Source organism: Heteronotia binoei, chromosome 3 (assembly GCF_032191835.1).
Source record: "Heteronotia binoei isolate CCM8104 ecotype False Entrance Well chromosome 3, APGP_CSIRO_Hbin_v1, whole genome shotgun sequence".
NCBI lineage: Eukaryota > Metazoa > Chordata > Lepidosauria > Squamata > Gekkonidae > Heteronotia > Heteronotia binoei.
Window position 1 is genome coordinate 27,205,743 of NC_083225.1, and position 18,794 is coordinate 27,224,536.

Consider the following 18,794-nt stretch of genomic DNA (forward strand, 5'->3'; position numbering starts at 1 on the left):
GGGAATATGAAGTAATCAGGACCTGCTGCCTGTAGCCACAGAGGAGAAGAAGACTTGGATGGACCTCTGCCTGAGACTGTTATGTATTGTGCTGTACTGGAGTCTTGTTGCCTGAGACAGGCACTCCTTGCAAACCAGGATCCTGAAGCCTGGAAGAATTGGCCAATCAGGATGCTCGGCATGTAATGGCATGTAACAAAGAGATGCAAAAGGATTCTGGAGTAAGCCAATAGGAGTAACTGTTGCCTGCTGGGGGATGTGTGTGTGGCCAGAGTGTATATAATGAAAGAAGTGCCTGTGCTGTTTGTGACTGTTTCTTCTTGCAATAAAGTGTTCTTGGTTGATTCAGAGTTGGCTGAACTCAGTACGATAGAGACCTCTGAGCATCTTGTGCCTGAGCAACTGTCAGAACTCAAACATGCAGAGGAATGTGACCTGAAGAACATGTCCTGCCCTCTGCAGTCAGGTTTCCTCTGAGAAGACACTGGAACCCTGGCCCCAAGGTAGGCCAAGTTCAGACCACAAGGCTTTTGCCTGGTGGACCAATTGAATTAACAAAGTAGTCTGCCCAGGCCTCAGCCTAAGTAGTGATTGGGCCCAGCTGCACTGCTGGCAGGTGCTGGAGCTCCTGAAGCTGTGCTGCACTTTGGACAAGATCCTGACAGGAAGTCTTCTTCAAGATGGTGAGCAGCCAGTCTGGCATTTTACCTCCCCTGTGCCTCCATGGTAGGTTTGCCTGGAGATCTCCTGCTTTTGCAACTGAGCTCCAGCTGGCAGAGATCAGCTTCCCTGGAGAAAATGGCTGCTCTGAAGGGTGGACTCTATGGCGTTGTACCATGCTGAGGCCCCTCCCTAAACCCCACCCTCTCCCAGCTCCACCCCCAAAGACTCCAGGTATTTTCCAACACCAACCTGGAGCCCTACTCCATGGCTCCATATGCATCGAAGAATAATGTCTTATGTTCAAACAATATACAGTCATTATATATCCTATACCATATAAATACAGAAAAAAAATCAAGATACACTTTTCTCATTAATACGCACTGTCCATACTCCCTTTTTCTTCAATCACAATAGCCATGTTCCCAGGATCCTATATAAACACTGTCTCTTTAAATCCACACGCTGACAGAGCTTCTCCAGAAAACTGTCTATGCTCAAGTGCCTTACAGTCATCCCTCATCTCCCCGTCCCCAAGCTGCACAAACTCATTACCAGGCCGAGGCATTTAGCAGTAGAAATGTTGTCTATACCTTTGCTGACACTTGCATACTGTTTTCTTGCATGTTCATGATGGCTTCGGAAATTTTGACATCAATAGGATCCATAACAGATTCGATGTTGAATGGTCCCTCTAATCTCTCCGCTACCAAAAGCATAGCATCTGTTAGAAGACAAAGGAGCCAGCCGTCAGACAATCAGCAGCTGAAGCATCTATATGAAAATGTGTCCAGCCAAAGACAGACAAACCAGAATCATGAACACATGAAGCTGCCTTATATTTATTTAGTCAGACCACAAGGCCAGTAGTAGGTGGAAGCAGTTCTCAGGTGCAAGTCTTTCCTACCTGATTCTTTAGACTGGAGATTAACTAGGGAGTGAACCTTGGACCTTCCAAGCAGATACCACTGAGCCATGGTCAATGCCCAGAATACTACAACAAATGAATGAACCTGCATTATGTTGAGGCAGACTACTGGTCAATCCAGGTCAATATTGTCTAATCTGACTGGGAGAGCTCTTTCAGACCACTGTCAGTGCTGTCCTCTCCAACACTGGATCTCCAGAGTCTTGAGGTCTTTTACATACCTGATCTTTATAAACTTGAGGTCTTTAACATACCTGATCTTGAGGACTTTTACATACCTGATCTTTATAAACTGGAAATGATGGAGAGTGAAACCACAGCCACAAAGCAGATGCTCTGTCACTGAGCCATGGTCACAGCACCCATCTTAGAATTATAGAGTTGGAAGGTATCTCCAGGGCAGGGCTTTCTTTCAAGCAGGAACTCCTTTGTATATTAGGCCACACACCCCTGATGTCACCAATCTGTCAAGAGCTTTCAGTAGTCCTGGAATAAGGGCCCTGTAAGCTCTTGGAGGATTGGCTACATCAGGGGTATGTGGCCTAATATGCAAAGGAGTTCCTGCAACAAAAAAAGCCCTGCTCCAGGGTCATCTAGTCCAACCCTCTTCACAATGCAGGAAATTCATAGAATCTGTATTACTGTTGGATGGCCATCTAACCTCTGTAAAAACCTCAAAAGGAGGAGAGCCCACTATCTCATGAGGAAGCCTGTTCCTCTGAGGAATCACTCTGTCAGGAAGTTCTTCCTAATGTTTAGCTGGAAATTCTTTTGATTCAGTTTCAACCCATTGGTTCTGGCCAGACCTTCTGGGGCAACAGAAAACAACTCTGCACTATCCTTGATATGACAGCCCTTCACGTACTTGAATATGGGAATCGGATCACCTCTCAGTCATCTCCTCTCCAGGCTAAACATGCTCAGCTACTTGTGGATGGACAACAGAAACCAGGCATGTCTCCTGTACAGGAAAATGAGGTGCATTGCTGCACAGCTGGCAAAAACATGAGGCCACTAAAATGTACTACTAGCAGGAAAAAAGGGAAAGCAAAGAGATGCTGAAGACACTTACATTTTACAAAAGGTAAAGTCAAACACATGCTTTATTGCACTGGCTTATTTCCCACATGTTGGATAAGGCACTTACAATGCACTTTAGCAAGTAATTTTTCCTGCTTTGCACAGGAAAATCCAGCTGCAAAGGATTGCTGAGAGCCAGTTTGGTGTAGTGGTTAAGTGAGCGGACTTTTATCTGGGAGAACCGGGTTTGATTCCCCACTCCTCCACTTGCACCTGCTAGCATGGCCTTGGGTCAGCCATAGCTCTGGCAGAGGTTGTCCTTGAAAGGGCAGCTGCTGTGAGAGCCCTCTCCAGCCCCACCCACCTCACAGGGTGACTGTTGTGGGGGAGGAAGGTAAAGGAGATTGTGAGCCGCTCTGAGACTCTTTGGAGTGGAGGGCGGGATATAAATCCAATATCTTCTTGTTCTTCTTCTTCTTAAGTACATTGAAAGTGCATTATCCAACACTTGTGAAATTAACTTTTATTCTGTATGTGTCTCATACTATGATGTACATACAAAACTTTTTACATGGACGCCTAAAGCACTCATTGGGGAGGTTTCTATCTCTATCCACCGAGCAAAGTTAGAAGCCTTCCTCCAGCCCAAGGGGATTGCATTATCACTTCTCACGAGGTAAGCTTCAACTCATGAACACTTATAACCTGGAAAATGTTGCTCTTTAAAGAGCTACCAGATGCAAATCTGTTGATTTATTCAAAACTTTTCTATACTGCCTTTCTACTGATCAAGGTCCCCAAAGTGACACACACAAAGCATCCGTACAATTAAAAACGGTGTTAAAATTATAAAGTAATTCAATAAAAAAAGGAACCCTAACCCTATCGACCCATACACTATAATGAATCCCATAGGTTATAATGGAAAATGGAAAAACATCAAAAACTTTTTCACATCAGTACTACACTTTACAGTAAGTATGCTATGTAAGCTACCTGTAACCTTACCCTAATGCTAGCCGTAACTGTACCCCTACCCTTACTGTAACTCAAACTGTAACCCTGACAGCAATGGTTCTCATAGGCTATAATGGAGAACAGGAAAACTACAAAACATTTTCCCCATTAACATTACACCTTTCAGTATGCTATGTAAGCTACCTTTAATCTAACCCTAAAACTAACCGTAACTATAACCCTAACCCAAATGTGGCTTGACCCATAACCCTAACCCTAATCCTACTGACCCACTCACTATAATGATTCCCATAGGCTATAATGGAGAATGGAAAAACTTTCCCCCATCAATATTAAACTTTTCAGCATGATACGTAAGCCACCTGTAATCTTAACCCAAAACCAACTGCAACTGTACCACTATCATAACTATAACTCAAACTGTAACCCTAACCCTAATCTTATGGGCCTATTGACTATAACCTAACTGTTTAGATAACTTAACTGTGAATCGAGCCGTAACCCTAACCCTAATTCTACAGGCCCATTGACTGTAATGCTTCCCAAAGGTTATAATGGAGAATAGGAAAAAAACACCCCCAAAATCTTCCCCAGTAATGTTATACCTTTCAGTATGACATGTAAAGTAGCTTTAACCTAACCCTAACCGTAACCCTAACCCTTACCCTAACCCTATAGGCCCACAGACTGTAATGATTCCCATATGCTATAATGGAGAATAGGAAAACAACAAAAACTCTTCCCCATCAATATTATTCCTTTGAGTATAATATGTAAAATACCTTTAACCTAACCCTAAACCTAACTGTAACTTTAACCCTAACCTAACTGTGACTCAATCAGTAATCCTATGAGCCCTTTGACTATCAATATTACACTTTTCAATACAATACGTAAGCTAACTGTCACCTTACCCTAACACTAACCATAACTGTACCTCTACCCTAACTGTAACTCAAAACTGTAACCCTAACCCTATGGGCCCATTGACTTTAATGATTCCCAAAGGCTATAATGGAGAATGGAAAAGCATCAAAAACCTTTCCCATCAATACCTTTCCAGTATTATATGTAAGACACCTGTAACCCTACCCTAATACTAACTGTAACTGTACCCCTACTCTAACTGTAACTTGAAACCCTAACCCTAACCTTATTAGCCCATTGATTGTAATGATTCCCATAGGCTATAATAAAGAATGGGAAAATATATAAACGTGACAAATGACAAAAACTCTTCCTCATCAACATTATACCTTTCAGTATGATATGCAAGCAAGCGGGAGTCTCAGTAGACCTTCAGGAATTGCATGGTGAGAGACTGGAGTGGCCTGGGACAGGCTAGTGGGCAAAATGGGCCCCTGGAGAGGGCTACAATTACATGCAAAGCCTCTTCACATATGATTATTAGCAGGGCTTTTGGGGTAGAAAAAGCCCAGCAGGAACTCATTTTCATATTAGGCCACACCCACTGATGCCAAGCCTCCCAGAACTGCATTCCTCCTCAAATAAAGCCCTGATTATTCGGGTTTACAAAAACCATATCCCGTCTTTTTGCCCTCGTAAGGGCCACCAGGTTCCAAGAGTAACAGACAGCAAAAGTAGAAAACCAATCTCTGGTTGCAGTTATCTAAGAAGAAGCAGAGAGAAAAAAAGGCAGCCGGGTTTAAAAATTGCATTAATATTAGATGTCATAGACTATTGCCTCGTGCAGCACAGAAGAAAATGTCCCTTTTATCTTGACACCTGGAACAGATAATTTGCGAGACAATTCTTACATGGACTTATCCGTCAGAAAAATGAAAGCTGATCGAAATGAACCCGCTGGGTACATTCCGGAGTTTTGCACAAGCCGGCGAAAACTTTGATGTGATATAGTGGGATCTTATAATTAAAGCAGCTGTTCTCCCTGACCCCCAAGGACCCCCATTTCCTCGCAATACAAACAGGGGATAAATATTGGATTCCTGCCACGACGTACAGGTACAAGCCATGCTTTATGCTCAGTGCTTTCTACAAAATGCAGCTGGATGCCGTCTGTCGGAAGATGTATTTGATGGCTCTGCTGGGGTTACGCGAGCTCGTTTGTCTAATTACACGGCGGGCGCCACACTCAGAGTATTACATTATGTACAATCGAAAGTGGGCAGTGACGTGGACGCTACTGTATTTACAGGGCATCTCTAGGCACCCTTGACCCAGCTGGCAAATTCATTATCCAAAAAAAAATATATACGCTGCCTATCCCTCTAACCTCAAAGCTCATTCAGGCAGTGGGCTCCTTTTCTCAATATTAAAAACAGAACATTCATTGCTCCAAACGCACAGCTCCCGTTGACCTCTGTGCTAGAATGAATGCCAATAATATTCTGCTTTGTACTCAAAGCTTCGACCAGCTTTTGCAGAAATGCTGAAAATCGTGTAAGCCTCGTGATTTGGATTCAAAGGCTGCAATCCCAAGCACATTTAATCAGAAGTAAGTCTCGTTCAGCTGAATATTGAGTGTGCGCTGGAGATTGGACTGGATTATACAAACTGAGTGTGCACTGAATTGTACAAACTGAGCGTGCACTGGATTGTACAAACTGCCAAACATGCACAGAGCGCACATCGAAACTGCAGCTCTTTGCAGCTTAATGTACTGCATTGGCCTAAATGTTAGGAACGCATACCTGTTATCAGTGCTGAGCTGGAAAGATACCTTCATTCTACTTTTTCAAGGGGAAGGATAAGAGTAAGACTCAGATTGCACGTGGTTGAGCACCACACTTCATCCAGTAAGAGGGGAAGAGTCTCTGCTTGACAAGTAGCAGGTTCCGGGTTCAGTCCCTGATATCTCAACATTCACCTGAGCATGTTAGGGCCCTGTGGGATCTTCTTCAATCCTGCAGGGCTCGAGGGCCTGCAAGACTGCTCTTTCACCAAGCCTTTGATTGCTGAGACTGGAGACTGCTGCACTGAGTAAAATGAGCTGGCCACCTTGAAGCACGGACCCGGATCCTAGGTCTGTCTGGAATATCCGAATGTAACAGTTATGAAGGTATGAAACAGATCTGCTGTACTCCACCTCCATTAAATACATTAATATGTGCACATTGTTTCGATATAGCGCCTGTATTGTTTCAACGTTCATTCTTGCTTTAATGGTTTTATGTAATTGTTGCATAATGGTTTGTACGCTGCCTTGAGCCTGCCCCAGTGGGGAGGGAGGGATATAAACCAGCCAACCAACCAACCCGAGCCAGTTTGGTGCAGTGGTTAAGTGCACAGACTTTTATCTGGGAGAACCGGGTTTGATTTCCCACTCCTCCACTTGCAGCTGCTGGAATGGCCTTGGGTCAGCCATAACTCTCGCAGAGTTGTCCTTGAAAGGGCAGCTTCTGTGAGAGCTCTCTCAGCCCCACCTGCCTCACAGGGTGTCTGTTGTGGGGGAGGAAAGTAAAGGAGATTATAAGCCGCTCTCTGAGATTCAGAGTGGAGGGTGGGGTATAAATCCGACATCATCATCATGCTACAAAAATGGTTGAGCCAGCCTGCTCAGAATGGGAGGAGAAAGTTAACACCCAAAGGCCCTTAAAGAATTTTACGCTGGATTTTAAAATATTGATACTGAGACAGGATTTCCAGAAAATGTAAAAAAGTGCTCCATTGCATATTTCCCAGGAAGTTAAAGGGTAGATTCAAAATGCAGAGAAGCATGCTGGTTTTCGGTCTTTCCTAGGAACTGCAGCCTGCCCTCACCTTTATACCGCAAAGAAAGCACAGGCTGTTTCTCTGTGCTTTGTCCCCACCCCTCCAGCACAGTTTTCATGACCGGTAAATCACAGGGTGACATTTCTCCTCTTGAAAGAAAAATGGATGAAGTCTCACAAACACTGACTTATTATACATGTGGAAGATTAGAGATGTTTTAATGGGAAACTGTAAAACTAATGCTGAATTATGGGGCGTCTATGAGTATACTGGGCCCCAAGCCAACTTCTCCTGTATTGGCTCGGGGAAAAGAAAAGACCACAGCAAGGAGCCCTTTTCCCTCAAACACATAATTTCTTCTTTTTCGTTCGAAAGTGATATATAAGCCCCTCGGAATCGATATACAAATCTGGAGCAGTGAGGAAAGGGCACTGAGAAGGAATACTGATTTGTGGGTCAAGCTCCAGGGAAGCAGAGCTGCCTGGTGTTGTAAAAATGGCCAAAGGCGTTGTGCAGATGGCTATGCTCTGCCCGCTACCCACACAGCAATGGTGTGGTTGCTCAGCAAAGGCCACTGATGTGCAAGCACACACATGCATCAGGGTCCTTTCAATGAGACCCTGTGCCATGCGAAATCTGCACAAATCAATGGTTTTCTTTGCACATCTCAAATCAGATTATGCACAGGATAGAAAAGGTAGAGAAAGAAGTACTTTTCTCCCTTTCTCGCAATACAAGAACTCGTGGGCACTCCATGAAATCGCTGAACAGTCAGGTTAGAATGGATAAAAGGGAAGCGCTTCTTCATCCGAAGGGTGATTAATATGTGGAATTCACTGCCACAGGAGGTGGTGGCAGCCACAAGCACAGACAGCTTCAAGAAGGGATCGGATAAGCATATGGAGCAGGGGAAAAGAAAAGACCACAGAAAGGAGCCCTTTTCCCTTATGGCTATACTGAGCCATAAGTTAGAGTCCAGCAGCACCTTTAAGACCAACAAAGTTTCATTCAGGCTGTGAGCTTTTGCGTGCATGCACACTTTGCCAAAGTGCGCATGCACATGAAAACTCACAGCCTGAATAAGACCTGATTGGTCTGCAAGGCGCTACGGGACTCTAATGTTGTCATATTGCTTCAGAACAACACAGCTACCCACCTGGATCAACCATTGATCCCAAAGTTACAAGTTACACATGCTTTGCCCACTGAAATTAATGCTTATGGCTGGGATGACTGGATGGGTCATTTCCTAAATAGTAAAATATTTTACTTCTAAACAGGGGTCATTTTGCAGAGAAATAGGTGGTGGAGCTCATTAGCATAACTCATTAGCATATGCTGGCCCCACCCAGCCAAAAGCAACCCGATGCAAGAAAGGAGAGCCCTGGGTGAGTGAGGCCTGTTTGGGCTGGGGCTAGAGATCCAAGTAGCCCAAGCAGGCCTTGCTCGCCTGGGGCTCTCCTGCTCCTCCCCAGTCAAAAGGCCAGCAACCCACCCACCACCCAAAAGCACATAAGAAGTGGAGAAAGGGTGGCGTGGGCTTCTCCAGGGGTTAATGAGGGCTGCTGAGGGTGTGGCAAAGCTCCTGGTGGCTGGCTGGCTGCCCGCTCTCCTAATCCAGAGATTGTTATGTAGCTGCACCTACTATTCAATGGACAGGTTAGGTAGGTGAGGAAGACGAGAGGGAGCCCTCAGAAAGGTTCAGGAGCTGTGCTCCTGTGAGCTCCTGCTGAATCTGAGGCTTGCTTCTAAACATTAGTGCTGATTCTGAGCTTTATGGTCAGAGATCAATAAATAAAAGAAAGGCATTTAAGCAATGCCTCGACATCATTAAGACTGAAAAATTAATTCAGCAGAAAAACAAAACCCCAAACTTAGGAGTGAATGAAAATGGAAATAAATGCAAAATGGCAATTGTCATTAATTCAGTTACACAATTCGAATAATCCCATTCAAATGCAGCTGTTCATGGCTTTAATAAACTGAGCGCTTTAAGACCCCAAAAGGCATTAATCAGAAGACATTTGCTAATCTGCAAACCGGATTCAAGAAGCGGAGCACAGAAAACCCCTGCCTCGCGCTATGCTTCATTATGTGCAGATAGTCTCCCCCATTTCCCAATTTCAGACACCCCCCCCCCCCGTAATCACCACTGGGAACAGCGCCAAGACTTCCTGCTTTTTAAAAGGGCACACAGTTTATATTTCAAATCCAAGCTGTTATTTATGGCAAATAGTTATTGCATGGCTGCCTTCTGCTAAAGCACCGGTTTCGGACCTGACGGGTTGGGTTGACTGATCTTTCTTTCATGAAGAGAGCACCGCAAGGCCAGGGTAGTGACAACAATGCCGAGGAACAAACACATTATTTGAAACTTTGCATGTATACATCACTGCTCCCGTCCACTTTCGCCTTTTGCGACCGTCACCTCTGGCTTTAACAACAACAACAAAAGGCTTCTGTTCAGGCGGACCTGAGTATGCCTAGCAGTGTTTCATAAGTCATCTCTTAATTATTATGAAGAGAGGGGCTTGATGTTTTTAAAATATAATTAAAATTAGAGGCCAGTTTGGTGTAGTGGTTAAGTGTGCGGACTCTTATCTGGGAGAACCGGTTTGGATTCCCCACTCCTCCACTTGTGTTGCTGGAATGGCCTTGGGTCAGCCATAGCTCTCACAGAGTTGTCCTTGAAAGGGCAGCTGCTGTAAGAGCTCTCTCAGCCCCACCTACCTCACAGGGTGTCTGTTGGGGGGGGGGGTAAGTAAAGGAGATTGTGACCACTCTGAGACTCTGAGATTCAGACTATAGGGTGGGATATAAATCCAATATCATCATCATCTTCTTCATTTTTGTAGCAGGAACTCCTTTGCATATTAGGCCACACCCCTTTGATGTAGCCAATCCTCCTGCAACGTACAGTAGGCCCTGTACTAAGAGCTCTGTAAGCTCTTGGAGGATTGGCTACATCAAGGGTGTGTGGGCAAATATGCAAAGGAGTTCCTGCTACAAAAAAAGCCCTGATTAAAACCCAAACTTTGTGGACAAAAGGTCTTGTGGAACTCCATGGTTCACCTGGAGATTTGGAACTAGCCCTGCTTTTTCACATCCATTACATTGCTGTGGTGTTTTGGGAGATGTGTAAGTAAAAAAATTCAAAATTTCAGCTTGCTGGGGATCCTAGAAGTTCTGGAACGCTACACCTCATGCAGCTGTGGGCATTCAGATTAGGGGTGGAATTCTAGCAGGAGCTCCTTTGCATACTAGACCACACTCCCCTGATGTAGCCAATCCTCCAAGAACTTACAAAAAACAGCCTTGTCAGCTCTTGGAGGACTGGCTACATCAGGGGTGTGGGCCTACTATGCAATGGAGCTCCTGCTAGAATTCCACCCCTGGGCACAAAGCCAGGAAATGAGCCATGCCTGGTTTTGGCAAATGTCACAAGTGTAGGGGAGATGCCATCTGATCTGTTTGGGGGCATTAACGACAGAAGAGCCGGGTTTTCTTACTGTGCATATATCATGACCCTCATTCACATGGTCAATACGGGTAGAATGCACGATTGCAAAGAGGGAGCAGGATTATGGTAGAAGGCTATGTCTCCAAGCTACACACATTCCTTTGAATGTAGGTGCAGAGTCAATAACGTGGGTGCTTTCACACATGGTAAATGATGTCATTTCAATGCACTTGCGACCCTTTGCAAGTGCATCTTGTTCCTTCACACAGTAAACTCCATTTGCAAAGTGAATTGAAAGTATGTTATTTAGTGTATGTGAGTCTCAGAGAGCACTAGAGTTGCCAAGTCCAATTCAAGAAATATCTGGGGACTTTGGGGGTGGAGCCAGGAGACTTTGGGGGTGGAGCCAGGAGACTTTGGGGGTGGAGCCAGGAGACATTAGGGGTGGAGCCAAGATCAAGGCTGTGACAATCATAATTGAACTCCAAAGGGAGTTCTGGCCATCACATTTAAAGGGACAGCACACCTTTTCAATTTCTTCCTTCCATAGGAAATAATGAAGGATAGGGGCACCTTCTTTTGGGGCTCACAGAATTGGACCCCCTGGTCCAATCTTTTTGAAACTTGGGGGTTATTTTTGAGACAGGCACTAGATGCTATATGGAAAATTTGGTGCCTCTACCCCCCAAAAACAGCCCTCCCAGAGCCCCAGATACCCACAGATCAATTCATGATTTTCTATGGGAATAAATCTCCATAGGGAATAATAGAGTTCCCAGCAGACATTTCCCTCCCCTCCCCCCACTTTCTGACGACCCTGAAGTGGGGGGAGGGTCTCCAAACCTGGGGATCCCCTGCCCCCACCTGGGGATTGGCAATCCTAGAGAGCACTCTGATCAGGTTCACAAAATCTCCTCATGATCCCTGGGCCAAAAGAAGCTCAGCTGACCACCACTAGAGCCAGAGCATTTTCGGTGGCAGCCCCTGCCCTGTGGAACGCCCTCCCTGAAAACATCAGGGCCTGCAAGGGCCTACAAGACAGAATTGTTTAGGCTGGCATTTAACATCTAATGGGGAGGCAACCACTATTCCACCATCCCACAGCATTGGTATTTGAAGACATCCCAGTATAAATGGAGAGAGCTAAACAACACCTAACATAGGGTTGCCAAGTCCAATTCAAGAAATATCTGGGGACTTTGGGGGTGGAGCCAGGAGACTTTGGGGGTGGAGCCAGGAAACATTAGGGGTGGAGCCAAGATCAAGGCTGTGACAATCATAATTGAACTCCAAAAGGAGTTCTGGCCATCACATTTAAAGGGACAGCACACCTTTTCAATTTCTTCCTTCCATAGGAAATAATGAAGGATAGGGGCACTTTCTTTTGGGGCTCACAGAATTGGACCCCCTGGTCCAATCTTTTTGAAACTTGGGGGGTGTTTTGGGGAGAGGCACTGGATGCTATACTGAAAATTTGGTGTCTCTACCCCAAAAAACAGCTCCCTCAGAGCCCCAGAAACCCGTGGATCAATTCTCCATGATTTTCTATGGGAATAAATCTCCATAGGGAGTAATAGAGTTCCCAGCAGACATTCCCCTCCCCTCCCCCGCTTTCTGACAACCCTGAAGCGGGGGGAGGGTCTCCAAACCGGGGGATCCCCTGCCCTCACCTGGGGATTGGCAACCCTAACCTAACATCATTATTACATGTGGTGCTCAATAAGAACTAACCACGCCATCTTGGACTTTAGGGAATGAAACTGCTACTGAAGGATTGTTTTAAACTGTACAAAATTGTATGAAATGTTTTTTTTAAAAATGATCTTATTGTAATTTTATTTTAGCACTGTTGTTTTAACAGTTGTTAGCTGCCCTGAGCCCATCAAGGGAGGGTGGAATGCAGATGTAATAAAATAAATAAAGTGCTTGTGTACCTGTATACATCCACAGAGTTCTTTGTGGATTCAGAACCCTGGGGGGGGGGCACGTGGGGAAATCATACATGGGTTCAAGTTGCCAACCTCCAGGTGGGAAAGAAAGAAATACAATGAGGAGAGGTCACCACAAGAACCTGACTACACTGAACCTACTACTGGTTACTGTGACCAAAATTACTAAACACTCATTACATTTATCATACTGAAGACAGGTAATACAATAATTACGTATAACAAACAGACAGATAGCCTTAGCTATCTGAGCATTTTGCCAGGGAGAAAATGAGGATGGAGATGTTGTGTCCCTAATGAGCTTTGCTTAGAAATTATGTCTTTAATGACATTATGAAATTGTTCTAAATCCCGTGCCTGAGGAAAACTTTATTGAAACAGTTAGTGGAACACGGGCTGTCCTGTCGCATTAGGATGAATTTTTTTCATTGGATTCAAGAAATTGCAACGTACTTTATGTCACTGAAGTTCATACTGGAATCTGGACCATCACCAAGGAATTTTTTTGGAGAATGCACTTTACTTGTTGCGTGTCATATGTAATTATTGTGTTACCTGTCTTCATCAGGGGTGGAATTCTAGCAAAAGCTCATTTGAATATTGGGCCACACCCCCTGATGTAGCCAATCCTCCTGGAGCTTACACGGTGCTTTTTTGTAAGCTCCAGGAGGATTGGCTACATCAGGGGTGTGTGGCCTAATATACAAAGGAGCTCCTGCTAGAATTCCACCCCTGGTCTTCCTTACAATAAACGTAATGAGTATTACCGGATGAAGTGAGGGCCTTGCGGAACCTTGGGCAGTTCCGCAAGGCCTGCAAGACTGTCCTCTTCCGGTTAGCATACAACTGTCTGGCATTTAAGAACTTCGGAGGAAGCTCGTCACCATCAGATTAACACCAAATTCATAGACTGTCTCTGTTTCTTCTGTCTTAATTGTTTTGACTATTGTAAATTATTGAATATGTATTTTAATAATTATTAATTTTATTGTTCTATGTTTTTTTGTTGTAAGCTGCCCTGAGCCCGCCTTGGTGGGGAGGGCGGGATATAAATCAAATAAATAAATAAAGTGTAGATGACTAGGGAAGGCAATGGCAAGCCACCCCGCAAAAAGTCTGCCGTGAAAACGTGAAAGCAACGTCACCCCAGAGTCGAAAACGACTGGTGCTTGCACAGGGGACTACCTTTACCTTTTTTTAAAAATGAGTATTTAGTAATTTTGGTCACAGTAACCAGTAGGTTCAGTGTATTCAACTTCCAGGTGGGACCTGAAGATCTTCTGGGGTTACAACTGATCTCCAGGTAAGAGTGATCAGTTCCCTTGGGGAAAATGGCCACTTTGGGAAGTGGCATCTATAAATAGCTATTAACATTCTCAGCTGCTTGAGTTCAACAAGGGAATAACAATGGAATATTGTGCTCAATGACCCATCATTTCAGTCCTGAACTCTAAATTGCCAGTGTTGGATATGAGTTAAATATTTTTCTTCTTTATGAGGGTCAGTCCTCAGTGTTCCTGCCCAACTCCACCAATATAGCCCCCTAGGAGTTTACATACAGCCCTGTCACCAGGGCTTTTTTTGTAGCAGGAACTCCTTTGCATTAGGCCACACACCCTGATGTAGCCAATTCTACAAGAGCTTCCAGGGCTCTTGGTACAGGGCCTACTGTAAGCTCCAGGAAGATTGGCTACATCAGGGGTGTGTGGCCTAATATGCAAAGAAGATATTGGATTTATATCCCGCCCTCCACTCTGAATCTCAGAGTCTCAGAGCAGCTCACAATCTCCTTTATCTTCCTCCCCCACAACAGACACCCTGTGAGATGGGTGGGGCTGAGAGGACTCTCACAGCAGCTGCCTTTTCAAGGACAACCTCTGTCAGAGCTATGGCTGACCCAAGGCCATTTCAACAGGTGCAAGTGGAGGAGTGGAGAATCAAGCACGGTTCTCCCAGATAAGAGTCCACACACTTAACCACTATGCCAAACTGGCTCTCAAAGGAGTTCCTGCTACAGAAAAAGCCCTGCCCGTTGCTATGAGAAGAAGCAGTCCTGCAGAAAACCATTTCAGACCGGTGTTTCGAAATGGGAATTTTGTTCTGGCTAAGTGGAAGGCACCTGAATGGGAACTGACTATCACAAGGTTTATACCTGCAAGGTGATGCATTGGTCCTGATGGTGTGCTGCTAGCCAAACCAAACCTTGGTCTAATGCCCCATTCATAGTACCTAGAAAAGATCAGGGTCAAGAACACTTCTGTGAGTTTCGATTTTGTTGTGCAAAACAACAAAAGATATGACAAAACTCGGCAGGGGGGGGTGGAGGTAGGCAGGGCTTTTTTTGCAGCAGGAACTCTTTTGCATATTAGGCTACACCCTCCGATGTAGCCAATCCTCCAACAGCTTACAGTAGGCCCTGTACTAAGAGCCCTGTAAGCTCTTGGAGGACTGGCTACATCAGGGGTATGTCGCCTAATATGCAAAGGAGTGCCTGCTACAAAAACAAAGCCCTCTCTGTCACTGTGGGAAGAAGCTGTCCTGCAAAAAAAAAATAATTCAGATTGATGTTTAGGAATGTGAAATCTCTCTCTTTTTTTGAAGGGGGGGGAAGGCTTAGGCCTGTATGCAGTCATTTAAAGTCATTTAAATGCTTGACAAACTGACCACCTGCTTGGGAGTTCTGTGTCCACATTAGGGAGTCTTTGCAACTGCGTGCATAAGAGCTGCCAGATAAGGGCCACGATCAGCCCCCGCTCCCCACCCCAAACACCCAGGATATGCATTGATAGTTTGATGAACTGTCAAGTATGCTTTCAGCCCAACAGACTGGGAAGCAACCACAATGAAAGGAATAGCTGAATAACACTAAAAGAGTTTATTTGCTTCCTTTCTCTGACTACAATGAAGAAAGATTTCCCATCAATCCCGTCGTGCTTGTCTCTTGGCCTCTGCATGGAGCAGTTCAAGAAATTATTCTTCAGCCACGTCGGGCATAAAGAGTGAAAGATATTGGCAGGCTTTTGCAGCCTTGTACTCGCTGATAGCAAGGAAATGAGTTTCTGCAGATGAGCGTTGGGCTTTCTGCAGCCGATCGGACACCGGCACCGTACACTTCTCTATAGAGTCCGAAAAATAACATTCTGCTTGTAGAAGTGTTTCATTAAAAAAAAAAACCAAAACAAAACCCATTCACGGCTCAATCTGTCATAGCATTAGCAATTCCAAATAATTTAATTCAGTCCGCTTTGACAAGAGTGTCACGGCAATGGAGGGTCAAGGATTGCCACTACAGAAATCCTTGAGCTCAAGAACGTAATGATTTTTCCACTCCACATCCCTCTTAAATTGAAACCAGAGTCATATCTACTGTTGAAAGTAGACACAGCAATCATGGGGCTTTGTTGACATGCTTCTGTTTTGTATGTTCTGGCTACTATCTTTTCTATTTCACAGTAGATGGGGTGAGATGGAGGGTAGACCAAGGTGAAAGGAACTGTAAGACAGTGAATTTACCAACCCCCAATTTCAGGAGAAGAGCCACACTTTTAAGGCTTCCTTCCTTCCTTCCACTTTGATCCAGATCGCCCAATTTAAGAGAAAGATCCTAAACAGATTTACTACTTTCTAAAGCCATTGACTTCAATGGCCAAAAGGTACAGCTCTGCTTGGGATTGTACTGTTAAGTCTTTGTTCTGGGCAGATTAGCTGAACATTACCATTAGCAACTATGGCTGCCAAAAGCAGCATAAAAACACATGCCAACCGTCTTTCATATTATGACCATTGCTTCCTCTAAGCTGCGGAGTCTTGTGAGCAAAAATTCTACTTTGTGAGCCACTGGCATTAAAGTTGTGAGCTACTGCATAGATTAGTTTGCTCTGGAGCCATTTTTCCTGAGCTAAGACAAAAATGTGTGAGCCGAAGGCTAAAAAACTGTGAGCTGGCTCACACTAACTCAGTTTAGAGGGAACATTGATTATGACTCTGCTACTTTCACTGGAAAATTTAATGCCATCTATGGGTTCTACCAGGAGGGAAGGAAGCACGGTATAGCCCGATCTCATCAGATCCCAGAAAGTAAGCAGGATCAGTACTTGTAAGGGAGACCACCAAGGAGGGCTTTGTAGAGGAAGGCAATGGCAACCCACCTCTGCTGTCCTTGAAAGCTCTTTGCTTTCATAGGGTTGCCAACTTCTGGATAGCCAACAAGAACAGCAAAAACACCAAAAACGGGAGTCACGGACAAAGGGCAGAGCAACAACACAACACTGTGACTGATCAACAAATGCCACAAATGTAATTAAACAACCCTCTTATAATGTCTTATAAGTAAACTTATACAAAGGCAAGGCGTTTCTCACAAGACATTGCATATTAGGCCACACACCTCTGGGGTGCAGTCAGACGTACCATTAGTGGCGGCACAGCTCTGTCTCGCTGACGGATTAAATGTGTTCGTCCAGACATCCACATCTGGCAATCGAGCATCATCCAGGGTCATCCCGGCTTGCTACGGATCAATGCCGCATTAATTTGACAGTGCAGAAAGACCAGCCCTTTTTCAAAAAAGCAGCACAAGATCGGCTTTTTCCTGTTTGGACACCTCACGCGCGATACTGCCCCTTGGAATGTTTACCGCTCCTCCCACCTTTTTTTTTTTTTTTTTAACGCCCCAGCAGACATGTGCATTGCCAGATCATCCGGGAATCTGAGGTGATGCTTCTGCTTCTCCAATCAACACAGGATCGGTGGGGGGACGGACGGACGGACGTTATCCCACTATTCAGAACAGGGGAAAAAAATCTTTTTTTTCCAACGTGGAGGATTTCCAGATATCATTGCCACTGCCAATTTCTAGGAAAGTAATTCCTGGCAGTTCCCTGGTTTGAATCGTCAACGTTAATTCCGGAAACTTCCCCCCTCCCCCACCCCGCCTCTGAAGCAACGTTTGATTTCCCACCTCCAAACAGTTGGGCGCATGTTCAATGGACCCCCCCCCCTCCCAGAAATCACCATCTGATCACACATGCTCTAAGAAAAGAGCATGATAGTATTGTATATCTGATCGTTCAACAACAGAATGAGTCTCATTCTTGGATGCTTGTCTGAACAGTCCTGCATCGAATCAATATTCAGAGGGTCAAATTTGAGCACTACACACCCTTGACCGCACCCCTGATGTAGCAAATCCTCCTGGAGCTTATAGTAGGCCCTGCACTAAGAGCCCTGTAAGCTTTCGGAGGATTGGCTACATCAGGGGTGTGTGGCTTAATATGCAAAGGAGTTCCTGCTACAAAAAAGCCCTAATGATAGAAATATCATTGCCCATTAATTTTGTGCACACCCACCATCCCTTTGTCATCTTCAATGAAACACATTGTAGGCTTTTGTAGAATTCCAAACATTTGCAAAGCATGTTTGACTACATACCATAGTGTGGTAAGGACATACAAGGACTGTGTGTGTCCCAGAACCAGGATGTTTAACAATGTTATGCAGAGAGGGTATGGAGACAGGAGAGTTGCCTTCGGCTTCTGGAACCTGCCTGCTTCATCTCGCTTCCTGGAAAGGCTGGCCTTGCCCTCAGGAATACACACAGAAACAGGGCTTGAAATTAAACGGGGGAAGAGGAGCAGTTGTATGCTAAAAATAAACTGAGAAAAAATGAAATCAAAAGGGAACAGAAAACAAGTGCAAGAAACTGAAAATGGATAAAGGCAGGGGTCATTTTGTAGAAAAAGAGGTGCCAGATCTCATTAGCACAACTCATTTGCATAACTCATATGCATCTGCCACATCACTGGAAGGTGTGCTAAATTATATCAGCTCATTGCTTACCTAAAAATGCTTCTTGAATTATAATTGCCATAATAAAACCTAACTCCCATCATACTCTTTAAATTACTTTCTCCTATGTAGTCACAGTGGCATGATGAAGATTTCCATCTGCCTGCTTTACATCTTTTGGTTATTTTCCCATTTTTTATGGGGGGGGGGGATATTAGAAAGTTTGTCAAATCTTCAGCAAAATTCTCACAGGGGATTTGAACAATGGAGCCCAGAAGCAAGTATTTGTGGGGGGAGGGGTAAGAAAGAAAGAGCA

The 18,794-nt window shown here is 44.7% G+C and overlaps 1 protein-coding gene across 2 annotated transcripts in view; it reads right to left on the reverse strand.

Moving 5' to 3' along the window:
- Positions 1-18,794, reverse strand: part of GPC6 (glypican 6) — a 1,229,042-nt gene that overhangs the window by 85,755 nt on the left and 1,124,493 nt on the right. For both annotated transcript variants that reach the window (XM_060233620.1, XM_060233619.1), the window contains exon 5: positions 1,257-1,387. In XM_060233620.1, the coding sequence (XP_060089603.1) occupies positions 1,257-1,387 (131 nt within the window). The remainder of the gene's footprint in view (positions 1-1,256; positions 1,388-18,794) is intronic.